The following is a 16,344-nucleotide window of genomic DNA, read 5'->3' as shown; positions in this document are numbered from 1 at the left end:
ACATTAAATCATTGGGGTGACAGGCAGAAGGGGCTCATGTGGAGAAAGGTTGTAATGACTTTGCAACTGGAGAATGGAGATGGCAGCAGAATGGAGATGGGACTGGTAACCATATAGTGCTGGCTGAGGCTCCGGGAGCCGTACTCACCCTTCCCGTGCCAAGCCGGCTGTGGTGCGCCGTGGCCGGGTTGCGCAGCTATGATCCCCGGGGAGAGGGAGCGGAGAGAGCCGGCTAAAGTCTTAAGGTGGAGCAGGCTTTCCACCGGGCTGCCTCCGTTCCAATCTGAGAAGGCAGAGCCCCTGTACTCCGGTGTCTCACCCCGCCCGGGCTGTCCCCCATCTCCAAAAGACAGGAAGAGTTTACGCTGGAGTTTTATTCAAATAACCGGCAAAGGAGAATTCCAATGATTAATTGTCACAAAGAGGTGAATTACAGTTCATAACAGAGACATTTGACTCAGAATAATCAATAAATATGAATTTATAGTGTTTTAAATAGATAAAATAAAATATCCAAACATATTAACAGTGATCATAAAATAAAGATAAATATTAGAATTGCACAAAATTGTATGACTTTGATGGAGTCGGTTTGGTGTTTTTTGGCGCGTATTTCCACTGGTGTGAAACTTTCACGTCACTGCTGCTTCTTCCAACTTTAGAATACTGGAAATCCACCTTAAGAGCAACAAGTCAGAAATTGTGAACAGATGTGATTTCGTCATTTTCCAGTAGATGGTGGAAACGAGTTTGGGAAGTTGATGTTGAAATTTTCCATCGCAGGATGGACCAATCACAGGCGTGGCCGACAGGTGGCGCATCAGCATCATATTTGGGAAATTGTAAAAACGGAAGCCGCATGCGTTTCACCGCGGGGAGGCAGCCGTGACGCACTAATGTCCTGTGAGAGGACATTAGCGCGCTGATCCTGGGTCAGAAATGTGACTTTTGGGTTTTATAATTGTTTTATTGATCCCAATCGACGCTCCTCCAGGATTTGGGCTTCACCTGAACTCTCCACCTTGATCTCTCTTTTCCATTGAATGGGGACTCGTATCGTTTTCATGAAACATTCGATAGATTTTGCAATTTTATTTCGGTTCTTTCATTCTTATAGCGAGAAACATTCAATATTATAATGTGTTATCCATTGTTGTGATGTGAAACATGCTTGAAAGAGGAACCTTCAGAAATAGGTTAGGTGTTTTCATGGAGTCGATGCTGGTGGTGGCGGCGGCTGATGACTTTGCATAGACTGAGATGGTTATCTGTGATTCGATGGATGCGGCACACATGAAAGTAGAAGTACATACAGAACCATAACATATGTGAAGCTGTGTAACTCTGCTAATGGACGGAAGTGATCAGCTGATTTTAGCCGAATTTGTGTTTTTTCTCATCATCTTTCCTGAACGTGTGTGATGATAGTTACTGTTTGTAATGGTTAAAACTCACATAAGATCAATATAAATGTATTGGTGCCGTGACAAAATAAACACAGACAAAAGCATTTTTAAATATATAGATTTTTATGTACATATATTCATGTGGATGACTAGAAAAGAAACACTATTTTCTCACAAAGGAATGATTCTGCACAGTCATGTTCCTAAGTTAAATAGTAATTTGTTACAAAATTACTATAATAAATAAAACTCATCTCATTGTTTATTTTATTCACACATACCAGTTGTACAAACAATAAATTACAAGTTCAGTGCTGTGTTTCTGTCGGGTTTCCTCACTGGAGGAGTCAAGAGTTTCAATCTGCATGAGTACATTTCTGTGTAAATATGGTTGAATAGGAACACATATATGAACGAACTTTTCATTGTACAAAAACACCTCTACATACTGTAAATAAATCTAAAACAAGAGAAGACATTTTGCGAGTGGTGTTTGATCCAAAAGCCTTTCTCCTGTTCTGTTTTTCTTTCTTTTTTATAATAGGAAGGTATTCTAAAGAATTTAAGTTTGGAGCAGGAGAATTGGTGTATTGCTACGTATTATTTTTTGTGTTTTAAAATAAAAATTTCATATTTGTCTCCCAATGTGAAGCTTATGCATATCGTCTACACATTAAATGCCCCAGTGATTAAATAACTAAATTAAAGCTTGATATTGTGAGATTTAAAAGATTTTAAACTCAGTTACATTCGTAACTGAGTTTTTATGATGTTTTGTTTCCTATGCATCACGTTTAAATGATATGTGCATTTGATTGTGTTGAAAGAACAAAAGCTGAAGCTCAGCTTGAAGCTGAATAGATATGAACATTATCACAACTGTCCACCGTGTGCTGGTTGTTGATAAAAAAATAAAAGCATATGCTACTGAATTACATTTTTTCTTTATAAAGTAGTATGGATTTAAGGTTTTTTTAATATAGCATCATAGTTTTTATGGTTCAATATGAAGATAAAACAAGCATCCTGTTAGCTTAGCATTAAACTCTTTTTACACTTTATGTGAACTTCAGAGGCAAGTCTATTTGCAACCTTTTTACTACCCTAGGCTAGTTGTTTCCCTTTGCTTCCAGTGTAATGCTAAGCTACAAAAGAATGGCGTTAATCATCAGATTACTTTCTCAGCCAAATAAGTGTCAATGAAATAAATATTGAAATCCTTTTAAAAAATGTGGATGAATGAAGCCAAAAGTTCATTTTAGTATTTTGGGTGAACTGGCCCTTTAAATTAAATCATGTGGCAAACACTACCAATCAGCAAACAGGTGAAAACAACCATTTACTAACACAGACTGTGATGTAAACAAAAAAACAAACCAAAAAAAAAAAAAAAGTGTTGAATTGCTGCGAGTATCTGGGGCACACATTGTCATATTAGCATTGCTCTCTAACAGATAAACAGACAAATATTGATCACAAAAACAAACAAACAAACAAAAACAGGAGGACTGTAAGCCTCAGAGCACCAGCGTAATGATCGATACAAATGAAAAGTGGAAAGGCGCCAACATGCAGTAGAGGACAAACATGTGACCACGAGCGCGCGCACACACACACATACACACACACACACACAAACATCAAGCATTGCCCAAAATCTGTCCAAAAATGTTAAGGAGTGTCGAGGTTACGTTGCCCTTTGTCATTCTAAGTGATAAAGTTTGTCCTCTGACAGCCATCGTACACAGTTTATGTCCAGCCTTTCCTTCCTTGTTCCTTTCTGACATTTGCTTCTACAGATCAGTCGGGCAAAGACCCCGAATCGTTTATAGTCGGGGCAGGAAGGGAGCCTGATGGAGGATCGTGTATCTACATCTACTGCAACTAAGTTGGAAATTTCGGTCAGTCAGAGAGTAGCTGCAGGCAATCTCTTAAGGATCTCAAAAATAAGGAGACCACCATTGTATTCAGTAATAATGTGCACTCAAATATACCTTTAGGCCATTAGTAGCACCATTAAAAACTTGCTGAACAGTTGGACTTGGTTTGCACGTATTTTTCAAAGACTGTCTTGGTTGGGGAAAAGATGTTTTCTTTAGCATGGCCTTTAATCTCGTGAGCATTTCTTATAATTTTCCTTGAACAAATCCTATGAGTCATTCAGTTCCTGAAATATCCGTGAAATGGCAATCCACGATGCGGTGTGATGGTCATGGGACAGGGTTACAATTAACTGAATAAGGAGTGCTTCCCGTTGTTGGGGCTCTTGTCTCGGACACATACAAGACTTAAGACAAAGAGGCGTAACTTCCAAAGCCCCACAGGGATTAGAACACATGGAATAGCAGGAAAAATACAAGCATGCCATTACAGGGTAACACACATGTAGGCTCCTGGGTTTGGAGACAGAAGTAAAGACAATCAGCTACTGTCCATGTGGAAAGGACATGCAATTCAAGTCTTTAGGGTATGCCAGGGCCATACTTATCATCATATGGACAATGTCCTCCATCCTACTTGTGCTTTGCATAGCTACATTAATTCCAGGACATCCATCTGGCATATAGTCAGGTACATCCATGGCAGTCTGTCCCTATATATTTCTGAATGAGTGTCTGTGTCTGGTCCAGGTATTTTCACCCAACATTCACAGTCCTGTTTAAAGTTCTAAGCCTTAATTTCGCTGGTCCACAGTCCGTCCAGGATTAAGATTTTTTATCAAATGTGAGGATTGAATTTCTTTGCTCCTCCTGTGTTCTCCTGCCTCAACATCTCTTCACCAGACAGTGTCTGAAAGCAGAGGGGCGAGATCCTAGCGTGCAGCCCTTGGACAGTTTCCCATCCCGGTCCTTACATTGCACTGTCCGACTCTGCCAGCCAGTGTCACAAGTCCTGGTGCAGGTCATCCAGGAACCCGTTACCCACTGGGGACCTGCGGCTGGACTGGAGAGACTCGAGACTGTTGGTGGCCCTAGGGCCATGGCAGGCGGTGCGAAGGAAGACATAGTGGTGCTTCTGGTGGTGGTGGTGGTTCTCGTCGTGGTTGAGACTGTCGTAGTACTCGGAGCGTGGGTTAACTTTGAGTTGGGGACGTGTGGAGCTGGCGGATGCGCTGGGGCTACGCGACGGTGCATGAAGAAGCTATAACGAACATCCAGGGGCTTTTTAGCATCTGTTGCAAGAATCTGGACGACTAAAGCCTCTTGGAGGGCCCCGGGACCCATGCTGTGAAGCCACTCATCCCTTTGGCTCCAGCCGCTGTAGTTCAGCACAGTTCCATTGAGGGGGATGATCGTCTCGGAGGTGGAGATCATAAACTTGCCGTTCAGGAGGTACTCGCCATTGGGGCGTCGGAGGGCCAGGTAGGCGGTGTAGCGGGTCTGGTCCTTGGCCTTGTGTTGGCGAACCTTTATGTGGGTGGAGCCTGCAGGGATCTTCACCACGTCAGTGTAGCCCTTACTGTTTGGCAAGAAGGAAGGCAGAACGTTAGACTATTAGACTATTTGTTGTTTCCATCACATAAAGACACGTCACAGCTGTTCTCTTACCTCCTCTTGGTGAAGTTGCCCATGACTCGTATGCATCCTGTGCTGTCGCCTCCACAGATGCCACATTTGTCGAACTGCAGCTTGGAGCCTATGATGCCGTCACATCCTGTCCGGACACATTTTCCCTTAACGCACACCGAGCTGCTGTAAGGACGACACTCCGTCCCGTCAACCACCTGAAGACAAACGGCCACGAAATCAACGTCGTCATCCACGTTAGCGTTCCACTCAATACACCGCAACTTTTTAAGCCACGCACCCTCTGAGAGAACACCACGTAGTACCCTGTTCCTTTTGCCCTGCAGGTCAGCTTGCACACATCTTTCGGGAGGACCCCCGCGTACTTGGGCACCCATTCAACAAAGGTCTTCACCCCTTTAGGATCTGTCTGGGGGCCGTTGCGCACCTCGCATTGTTCCTGCCGGAAACTCTTACCTGGAGAAAAGTTCCAGTTTGGATGATAAGCAAACAAAAGCCGTGCCATCACGATCACGACTGTGTCGGTCGTCACACTCACTTGATGGCGGACATGGTGCGACGTTGCAGGAGCGATAGATGGCTCTCTTGCCCGTGCAGTAGCGCCCGTTGTTCCGCGGTGGCGGGTTGTTGCACAAGCGTTGAGCAAACTGCACCCCGCCGCCGCACGTCCGGGAACACGCACCCCAAGGACCCCAGGAACTCCAGCTACCGTGGTTGGACGCCTTTGGGGAGGGAGAAGTGGAGTGAAGAGGAGAGGGAAGATTAAAGGCGAGGGAGAGCAGTGGACAAATCACAGAGTAGTAAGAGAGGGATGAAAAGGAAGGAAAAAAAAGGGAGGAGATTAGAGAAGACACGTTGGAACCAGAGTGGTTGTCTGTCGAGCCAAAGCACATATCTCTGAAGGAAAGCCCTTCAGAGATATGTGCTAATGTGTCATTTAATGTGTGGAAAAAATAACCTTAATTAAAAGTTAAGAGTTTCCAACCAGTCCTTCAAGAGTCATAGAGATTTAAAAAAAAAAGATCAAATAAGTAGCATTTAACATGTTATGAAACATGATTTTCTAACCCCAAAAGTTCTGTAAAGCCTCTTCGGAAATAGCTTTTCCATTTAGTTACACAGCTGAGCTGTTTTAACACCGGAATTTCATCTTTCCACAGTAAAGGCCACTTAATTTGCAATCAGAGTTTAAAGGATTGTGAAGACTGAAGTGGAGGGGCTTAATGTTGCTCGCAGCAGTAAACTGGTCGTCATGCGAGGCAGTGAAAACGAAGCATGTCAGAATCTGGGCCGGATACACTCGTAGAGTTTTTCTGCCAAGGATTCGGTCATCAAAAGTCATGTGACAAATAAACACGAAGAAAAGACTCTTTCCCTTCTTTTTTCCACTCTCACTTTCTTTCAACAGCATTCCGTAAACACATTTGTTCGTTATGGGCAAAATCTAATTTGGATCGATTTAAGCAAGGGCAAGAGAACAAATAAAACAGATCAGTGTTGGCATAAATAACGCAGACCGCGCAATGAAGTCACATGAAGATTGACATTTTTCTCCCTTTCAACTTCATCTCCCAAACTGTCCTGTCTCCCAGATGTGTGAAAATAAGCGCCTAAAATATCCCTTTGTGAACTATAATTGGATTTTATTTCAGAACGGAGTCCTTTTTGTCTCTTCCTGATAAACAACTTTAATATCTTCTTCAAATTCAACCCTTGCGTTTTTTTTGCCCACCCGTCTTACCGAGTAGTGTCTTTTCCGGGTCTTGTCCACACACTTTCCCTGCAGGCAAATGCGTCCCTTCCCGCACGGCGTTCCCTCCACGGCTGGCAGCTTCTTAGTCAGACACACCATCTGTCCCTGGCGAATCACGGCGCACCAGAGACGAGAACACACGTCCATTCCTGGGCAGACTGTGTACTCGGGGCCGAAGGCGAGGCGACATTGGCGGACGGCGTCGTAGCTCTGTCCCGGCAGCTCCTCGGGGCCCAAGAGGGGCTGGCGAGGAGTGTCTAAGAGACACTCGGCTGACAGGAAGAAAAAGAGGTGATTTTTAAAAAGGGCTTTGCAAACTAAGAAATAGAAATCTGTTTTAACCTATCGCTAAACAAGTTATATTAGTCAATAAAGGTGCAGGACAAGCTGCTAGCTGGATCCAATATGCTGTTTATACATTGAATAAGCTTGAAAATATTTGCAAATCTTTTGGCAATGCATCAAACTGGCAATGCTTCATGGCTTTCATGAATGAAACCGCAGATAAAACATGTGATGCATCATTCCTCTTGATTTCTTGCCAATGTTTTAACTGCTACCGCACACAAGAGGGTAATAATATTGGAAATAACACCACGTTAACAGAGAATTCTTGGTAAACTGCTCTCAGCTATGGGTGTCATGGGATAATTCAGATGGATGCAATTTATTGGGTGGACAAAATAACACTTGTACTGGGCTTGGAAAAGTTCTATCTCGTAAAAGAACTGCAGATGTGTCTCAAAACCCAACTGCCGACCATTTATTTGCCTTGCATTGTTCTGCAGCGTCCCGCACACTCACCATTGCCATCATCGAAGAAGTCGGTGATGGTAGCCGAGGTGCACCGGCTCCAGGGTTTGGAAGCGTCGATGGAGGTGAGGATGGACGACATGAGCCGCTTGTCGCTGTTCACTCCGAAGCGTTCCTCGCAAAACTTGGAGTCGTCGTGAGACAGACCGAGCAGATGACCTGCGGAGGAAGAAACATTGGGTTTGTCGATGCAAACGTGTACATAGAGGTAGATGATAAATGTGCACAAGCATGCCGTGGCGTGTTTCTATCTATGTATGCCGTTGTATGCGTGTTTCTGTGCCTACCGATCTCATGAGCGACGGTAAACGCAGCATGGAGGCCGTCGTCCTCGATGACGGCGCAGCTTCTCTCAGGAGAGCAGATGGTGCCGACGTCCGCCATGCCGAGGGTGTCGCAGGAGTGGTGGCCACAGAGATCCTGGAAGAAAGGGAAAAAAGTACTAAAAGTTGAAATGATCATCCATAAAGTTTGGAAAATAACCTCAACAATCAGCCTTATTCCCAAATCTATAAAAATTCAACATGGAATGTATTAAATTTTGCTCACTTTTCTCGCTGTTTTGAAGGATCAACACCTTAAATCAGATTCAGTCCTAATCGAAACCAAAGTATATCTAATTCACTGTTTGAAAAGTTTCTTTTTCAGCTGTTATTGTCAAGTTTCTTCTTGGTAAATCTTCTTGCAACATTTTTCCTAAACCAAAGACGATGCAGCTGAAACCACAAACAACACAAGATGACCACAGCTCTGGGGTCTACTCCAGGAAGTCTCTGCTGTGGTTTTTTATTGCAGGTTAGCAAAACTTATAGCACTTAAAAAAAAAGAGAGAATGCAAACAGTCTTTTTCAAAGCTATTATGACTTTTGGAGATCATGTCAAACTAATAAGGTAGTTTAAATTCCATAATCTCAGAGTGGAGATACCCCAAGGAGTCATTTTCTCAGACTTTCCTCCTCCTATACAGTGTTTCCTCATTTTTCTTGCGCTGTTTTTCAAACACCACCACCCCGTCTGCCTCATACGGTGCCAGTATTGATGTTTGCTTTGATTCCCACATATGTCCATGCAGATGAGGCCCCGGGGCTGCACAGCTCGGCCCTGCTGAGCGCATCAGATCAATCGGTTAATCACACCATCACGCTGGCGCACGCACGATTACGTGTGGAGCCGCGTGCACGTGCGTGCACAACGCAGCAGAACGGAATGTGCATTCAACACACACACACACACACACCCACGCACACACACGCACACGTCTGGTGGGGAGGATGAATCGTCATGTTAAGTGGTGCTGACAGGCCTGCTGGGTCGTGTGTTTGAGGCTCTCTGGGGAGGGTGTGTGTGCGCGGAACAAGTCGTTTTTGTGTTCTGGGCTCGCACATGACTGGCTGGGTGGGATGGCCTCACACACACACACACATGCACCCAATGCATGCAATACACACATGCAAGTACAGTGAGATGTGTACGACTATAAGAATGCACTTGTAAGGAAATGGGCACACACATAAAAGAACGGAGAACGGAAAGAGGGCAAACTTTTGCGAGACTGACTCCTGGATGCGTGGGAATGAAACAAAACACACGTCTACACACCGACTGGACGGATGATGCTGCCGTGAGCCAAACCAGGGATGAAGCTGTTCTTCGTTTTTCCACATCCAGACAAAAAACTATGGAGGAAAGTTTATTTGAAACGTCGAGAATGTTCAGCACGCAGACGTTTTGTCTTCCAGTTTTGTCTGTTTGTCTTTCCTTGTTTCCCACACTCCTTCACCTTGAAGCTCTTTAGACCTTTACCCCCTTTCATTCATTTATTTATTCACACCCCTCCTGTTCTATAACTGTTTTTGTTCCAGCTTTGCCCCGTTCACATGGCTTTCGTTAGTGTAAAGAAACACAAATGAAATCTCATTATAATGTAAAAGCACCTGAAATGACCCCAACACTTATTTACTTCTTCCCTCTGCAAAACACTCTTCCCAAATCTAATCCAAAGGCAGTTCACTCTTTAAAAAAAACACAAAAAAAGAGGGAGGAAAAGTTAAATACTTTTAGGAATCAAGAATCTTGGAGTGTGGGTGGGGTAGGATGGAGGGCTGCAGGAAATTAAAGAGAAGAACTGGCAGGATGAGGAGCACCAGAAATATTGGCAGAAATAATAAGAGAACAGGTGGAAAGCTGGTTGTGGAGGTCAAGAGGCAATCAGAACTATGTGTGTGTGTGTATGTGTGTGTGTGTGTGTGGGTGTGTGTTACAAAACCAATTGCAAACTAAGCCAAGGGTTGTGTTAAACAAACAGCCGGCAGACCAGCACACACACACACAGACGAAATAAAAGGTCAAGCAGAATGAGTTCAGAGTGAGTCTAGGTCACGATGTTTACTTTGACTGTTTTCTGAATGGATTAAATAATGATCTGTCAGTAAATGACCTGCGGTTCTTCAAGTGATTTCATTTTTGTTCATGCTTTCATTTCACGTCGATCCAGACTGGAATACCTCAATGGCCGGATTACCCCCTTTCAGATTGAGCTGTAGTAATTTTGGTAATCCGGTAATTTTCCTTCTGGTGAAAACGATCTTTTTTTTTCACTTTGGTTCAGGATAAAAATGACGACATTTTAAACAGCCTGACTTATAATTTAAGTTTCCAAATCTTCCCTATCAGTCAAAACACAACCTTTCAGAGTCTGTGGTGTGACTCCACTCCACTCTCGCATCTCATGCACATTAAAATGAATGGAAACATTCTAGAAAACTATTATATGTGTGCGGACCACTGATTATACATGAAAAATAGATGGATTGAAGCGGCGCCAAAACATCTTTATAACCTCAAAGGCCATAAAGTCTGCTGGCTTCAAGGCTCAATGCCAAAATAAACTTTTATTACACATCAAGTTTTATTATTAATTCTTCTCAAGATGTTTTTTTCTTATCTTAAGTTATTCTGATGACAAATGCATTATATTACTGTGTAATAAAACATGTTTAATCTGTTTGATGCTACACAAAGTATAAAGTCATGACTGACGTTGTAACCTAGTGTGTAGTTGTGTTGTGTTGGTGAACAGAAAGTAGAAACATCACTATTTATCTCCACGTTACCGATTCCAGATGACATCACTCACATTTAGGAAACTTGAGCTCAACTTTTGATCTTTTATCCATCTTTTTATCAAAATTTGGGAGTGAAAAGAAGCATTTAACCCCCACGAAGAAGCATGAAGAGTTGACCCAAGTAAACATCTGAATTTTACCACGCGTGCAAACAGGCCTCAGCACTCAAAGGAAACTTCAACCCATGATTGCAAATAAGAGTCACCGATGCATCATAGTGTGAAGAGGCTGAGGCTGATACGCTGAGACTGAACTGGTGCTCAGACGCGATCGAGGTCAAGGGTTTGGGATCCGTGGGCCGTCTGCAGGTTGTAAACATGCCAGTCGAACTATAGCATGTGTGAAATATCAAGAACATTTAAAACAAATAGAGGGGCTGGTTGTGACGGGGGCGAGGGCTGGGAAATGTACACTTTTGCAGACACACAAACGCATCGAACCAGGAGGGGAGGGGAGCTGAATGGATCTAGTGCGTAAATGCATAACGGCTAATGATATAACATGTGTGGGGGAAACATATGTGTCCATGCCACGTCTACATCAGCCTGAATCTTAACCCAATCATCCACACATGAGCTCTCTCTCTCTCTCTGCTTCTGCAAACTATTGTGATTTAGCAACTTCTAAGGGAATCGTCCTACGTGTTACGATAAAGAACGACCCGTGAGACGGATTGCACAAAAATGACCACATGGGTTTGATGACAGGATGAAGAGAGATTCACATGCTACAAGGCTGGATTGAAGATTTTCTATTCTTGTTTTTATGTAATTTTGAATACTTTTTGCTCACACAGTGCCCTATTAGTGACATCATGTTAATAATGATGACAAAGCAGAAGTTTCCATGGTTAGAAGCTTCTAAATTTGCAGCTGAGCAATCATCAACAATCCAGGAAAGAGGAAAACCTCGTATTAATGGTTTGGGGATAAGTTTTGTCTTCAAGTTGGGCATTTCTGAGCAGAAATGTTCGGTTTTTGCAAGTGCGATCAGGTTCCATGGTTAACTTTCAACTGGCCACCAAATGAAAGTGGTTCTGGCACTAAAACTAAAGATGTTTCAGCTTTCCTGTTAATTCACTCTGGGCTATCTTTTTCATTACTGCAAAGGACAGTTAGCTAAAAGAAAAGCACTTTTTCATATTTTGTTTGAACTTTCTACAAATCCGACAGCGGCCTGACCCCCGATAAGAGTTTGAAAGGTTAGTACTGCGATATTTCCTGGCATCGCAAGTGGATGCTAACAATTTTTAGCCAAATATTTGAGCGACTGCTGCGAGAAGCAGATGGAAAGAAAAAAAAATCGAAACATGTATGTATGTTCACATCACCTCTGCTCTGTCAGCTCTCTGGCCGTGTTACAGTGAGGCTTTGTGTCGCGACCCCGGCTCACAAGTGAGCACAGCCATGCGTAACGCTTAACGTTCCCATGTTCACCCTCAGAACGGTCCCCGTGTCCCCTCAATGTGCCCGTTGTTTGGATCCGGCGCTGGTATGTGTGGGGCAGGGTGACACGGCCACACAGGTCAGATCACTGCGGGTCCGGGGGTGTTGGAGTAATTGGACCTCGCCACAAAGAGACAAGCTCCATCCAACCCTGTGAACTCCTGCTGCTGCCCACCCACCCCCAACTCCGTCTGGGAACAATGGGTTGGTCTGACTTCAGTCACAAAGTCTTCAGTGAGCTTCAGTTCTAGTTCAGCAGACTCCAGTAATCAGGACCTACTTCCCAGTAACTCGAAACGCAAATATGTAGAAGGTTACTTCTTATTATTTCGCCCAAACACAGGTTGAGACTATTTCCCATAAAACATTTGAGGCGAATCTGTGGCACACAGATGTTTCTCGACCTGTTAACTTTCCATCGATGCCACAACTAAAGTTTTTCTCCTTGAAAATATCCACCACATCACCACACCTTCCCTTTTTCTTCATTTCCAAGCCAAATTACAGTGATGCATGAGTTACCTGAGCCAGATTTCCTTTGTGGCATTTTGTCAGTGGAAACTCTAATAAGGCCAAATCCTGTTTGTAAAACTAAAAATGACGATGTGCAGCTCTGGACGGTGAATATTTTCTGACCGCTGCTCTGGTAAAAAGATCGGTGGAGGAATGGAAGGATGGTTCTTGTGAAGAATTAAAGTCAGACCACTCTCAGCGTCTTCGCATTCCACATTCAATCACTTTCTGATGCAACATTCATTCGTCAGGAAAGTTCTGAAAGTTCACTTCTCTGGAGTCACTGAGTTCCTCTCCTACCAAACACCGACCCTGGCCTTCAAAAGTTCAAAGGTCAAAGTTAAAGTAAGGCGGCTGCTGCATTCTTTGGCTTCTTAAAGTCGTGAACTTCAACTCCAGTCATGCTTTAGCACTTATTCTGCAGATTAAGGTTCATACGTCCTGCAGCCATGTGGCGGGCGTACTGCGGCTAATGGGGAGAGGATTACACGCTCTGTGCACAAGGGGGTGGGAGGTCCCGCCTCTGCTGCTGACAGGTAACGTATCAGTGTCAGTATCAGTGGGGAAAGTGAGAGGTGTGGGGAGTGAAGGTGAGGAGGGAGGTGTGTGAATAATACAAGTGCTGCAACAGGTGGGGAAGAAATGGAATGCTGACTGTGTGTCGTTAATTTATACTTTCCCAAAACTTTTTTCCGTCTTAATATTAAGACTAAGCTCACATGGAAACTTTGTAACCTCCAAGTTTTATGTATGAAAAGTTTCTTGAATAAGGATGGAAATATATTGTCTGAAACTTGGGCAGCTTGGACACAAAAATGAATCCAAAATAAATGGAAAGATACTGAGTGGAACGGTTTTTTTCCCATGGATTTTTAAAAGGATCAAAGCTCAAGAAGAATAGAGAAAAATTCCCAGCTGATAAAACGTCGTGTTCCATCAGTTTCCTCTGCTTTCCAAACCTGAAAAAGCTGCTTCAGAGGGATCTGGAGAATATTTTTCCGTGCCTGCCTGACCCTTTCAACACCAACAAAGTCCAACCGCCAGAGGATGACACAGTCTTCTGGCTGTGGCCGGTACACTTGTGTTGGCAACAAGGTTAGAAAGGAGCCACAAGGCGGCTGGCACACAGGAAGTGAGTCACCTTGCCAGCTTGCTGACCCAGGTATTTACTACTGGCTGCCTTGCCAATGCATGACGCCACTGCCGTGCCACCGACGCCAGGAGATCCGAAGTAATGCCTCTCCCCCCCCCCCAACACCACCACCACCACCGAGCCACGACAAGACTCTGCATGAGCTGAAAACATCGCAATCCCAGGCGAGATATTTGACACGGCCAGCTGGAGGTAACCGCCATACAGCCACACCCGGAGAGGTGAAAAATGTGTGAAGATCCGCTGCTGCTTCGAAGTTTTTCTTCAAAAAAAAAAGAAAAAAAAAGAAAGTCAAGAAAGAGAAAGAAAGGGATGGCAAAAGGAGGGATAAATGAGTGTGGTTGCTTCTCCCAGGGTGGATGTGTTTATTTTTCTGACAGCTCCCAGCCCCAGCTGACTGACGCTGGAAAAGGAACTGGGAAAAAAATGTGCAGACTGGGGTGATGAGAGAGGAGAGGAGAGGGAGGGTGAGGAATTGCAAGGTTGGGATGACCGCCTTTAAGCGCCTGTAGGTTCAAGGGAGCTGTAAGGGATATTTCTGCCGAGCAAACCGCAGCAGCTGATATCAAACCTCCCACCCAGGGAAGAATTTGCGTGCCGGCCGCTGGCATGTGGCTCAGCTCGTAGAATCTGAGGGTTTCAGGTTGTCATGGGACTGGGAGAGGCTGCAGACAGAGGAGAGGGGGGGAGAAAAAAAAACTCCACCAGGCCCAGGAAATAGTTTTTTTCTCTCTCCAAAATTCAGCCAAAAAAAGAGGAGAGAGAAACAAACTAGGAGGACATATGAGGGCCATGTGGGAAGAAGTTTCTCCAGTCTTCCCAACCCAACTTTAAATGCAACTTAAATGGAAACTTAACCTTTAATAAGACTTTTAAAATCTTTTTTAAAAAAAAGAAAAAAAAGTGACCTGTCTCTGTCATGCGCATTACAGAGTGTGTTTTGCATTTCAGAATCTATTTCCACTAAAACCCCTTCAGGGACTCGATCATCCGAGTGCGCGCAGCTGGTGCGCCATCACGACCAAAACAAAGCGTGGCGTCACTCCGGATCGCTCAGCTGCCTCTCCTCCGCGCACCGGTGCGTCAGGGTGGGGGGGGTGTGGGGGTGTGGAGGCGATGGGAGGGGGAGGTTTGTTTACCTGCCTGGTGAAGAGGATGGCGGCGTCGTGGTGATGCTGGTGGTCGTCGTCCAGCGGGTTTTGCTGGTTCTGCCACTTGCAGAAGCTTTTCAGCGTCACCGCCGCGTTTTTGGACACCTCCAGCCCCTTCTCCTTCTCCGCCACCGTGATCACTTTGACCACCGACAGCCGGATGGGGTTCTCGATGCTGGCGTGTCCGTACAGCTTGGAGGCGATGGAGGCCAGTGTGAGAAGGTAGTGGTTCAAGTCCTTGCCGTATTTCTTGGACATGGTGTCATCGGCCACCAGGAGCAGCTCCACGTGCCTGGAGCGGGACACGGACCTCTTGCGCCGCGGTCCAGGCGCTTTGGCGAGCTGGCTCCACCATCTCCTCCCCGGTGCGCCGTGCGCATCCGGCTCCTCCGCCGCCAGCCCACGATCTTCACGTCTCCGCTTTCCACGACCTCTGCGATGGCGTCTCCCCACCGCATCCCTTCGTCCTCTGCGCCCTTCGCGCGTCCCGCAGCTTTCGCGCGCCTCACGCATGGCCTCAAAAGTGAAACTCTCACGCGTAAAGACGTGGAGCGCGCTCTCCGCGTCCTTGTCCTGCAGGGCGCGCACGTCGTGCTCGTGTCCTTTTGCCCTGATGATGGGTGTGATGGTGTAGCGTGCGTGGCTCACGGCGAAAAAGCCTTCCAGACCCCCTCCGCAGAGGTTTAACACCGCCAGGGACTCCGGGTTGGAGTCCACTGTGCCGCGGTACACGCATTCCCGTGGCAACACCGCCGAGCTCTCCCCCATCAGAGCAAGCACGTACTGGGGGCTGGAATGATGCGACAGCACCGACTCATCCCGCTCCATGTCCAGCTGGAAGCGGCTCCCATCCAGGTACAGCAGGTAGCCCACCTTCCCTCCTCCGTGGTAAATCCGGTCAATCGTCCGCACGGCCCCATCCGTCCTCCGCGCAGGTGTGAGAAGCGATCCGTTCGCAGGTGGAAGATAGAACCCCTGGAAAGTAGAAAGCCCGGCTCCCAGCTGCAACTCCACGACGCACAGCAACAGTAGCCGAAAACAGAACATGCTCTCGGCCAGAGCGCCAAGGAGCCGCATCATTGTTCATTCCAACCCGAGGCGCATCCACTAAAACAACCCCGGAGTGGACGGAGAGACAACTTTGAGCAATTGTTCCTCCCTAAAGCGCATCCCCCCCAGTGTCAAAATCATCCATGACAAAAAACAAAACAAAAACACACACACACACACACACAGGAGTGACCGACGGGGAAATTTAAAAAAAAAAAAAAAAAAAAACACTGAGGAGAGAAAAAAAAACTGAAAAGAAAAAGCGCAGCAGAGAGGGGCTGTGCGCGGAGGAGACGCTGAGCCCAACTTGGAGAACAAAAACACAAAGTTTGCGCTTAATAGGACTGGGAGAGAAAAAGTCCTGCCCCCTTTGCGCTCAATCACCCCCACCCCCCTCGCTTCGCCCCC

The 16,344-nt window shown here is 45.5% G+C and overlaps 1 protein-coding gene across 1 annotated transcript; it reads right to left on the bottom strand.

The window, feature by feature from the left end:
• Positions 1–1,508: 1,508 nt before the first annotated feature.
• LOC137591620 (A disintegrin and metalloproteinase with thrombospondin motifs 5) lies at positions 1,509–16,344 on the bottom strand. Its single transcript, XM_068309736.1, has 8 exons — positions 14,875–16,344; positions 7,787–7,919; positions 7,491–7,658; positions 6,675–6,958; positions 5,472–5,655; positions 5,214–5,389; positions 4,955–5,130; positions 1,509–4,865 (listed from the first exon to the last, which is right to left on the bottom strand). The coding sequence occupies exons 1-8, from the start codon at positions 15,964–15,966 to the stop codon at positions 4,172–4,174; spliced, it is 2,907 nt and encodes a 968-aa protein (XP_068165837.1). The 5' UTR covers positions 15,967–16,344; the 3' UTR covers positions 1,509–4,171.

The sequence above is a fragment of the Antennarius striatus genome, chromosome 24 (assembly GCF_040054535.1).
Source record: "Antennarius striatus isolate MH-2024 chromosome 24, ASM4005453v1, whole genome shotgun sequence".
NCBI classification, from domain to species: Eukaryota; Metazoa; Chordata; class Actinopteri; order Lophiiformes; family Antennariidae; genus Antennarius; species Antennarius striatus.
This window is presented reverse-complemented; position numbering and strand designations above follow the sequence as displayed.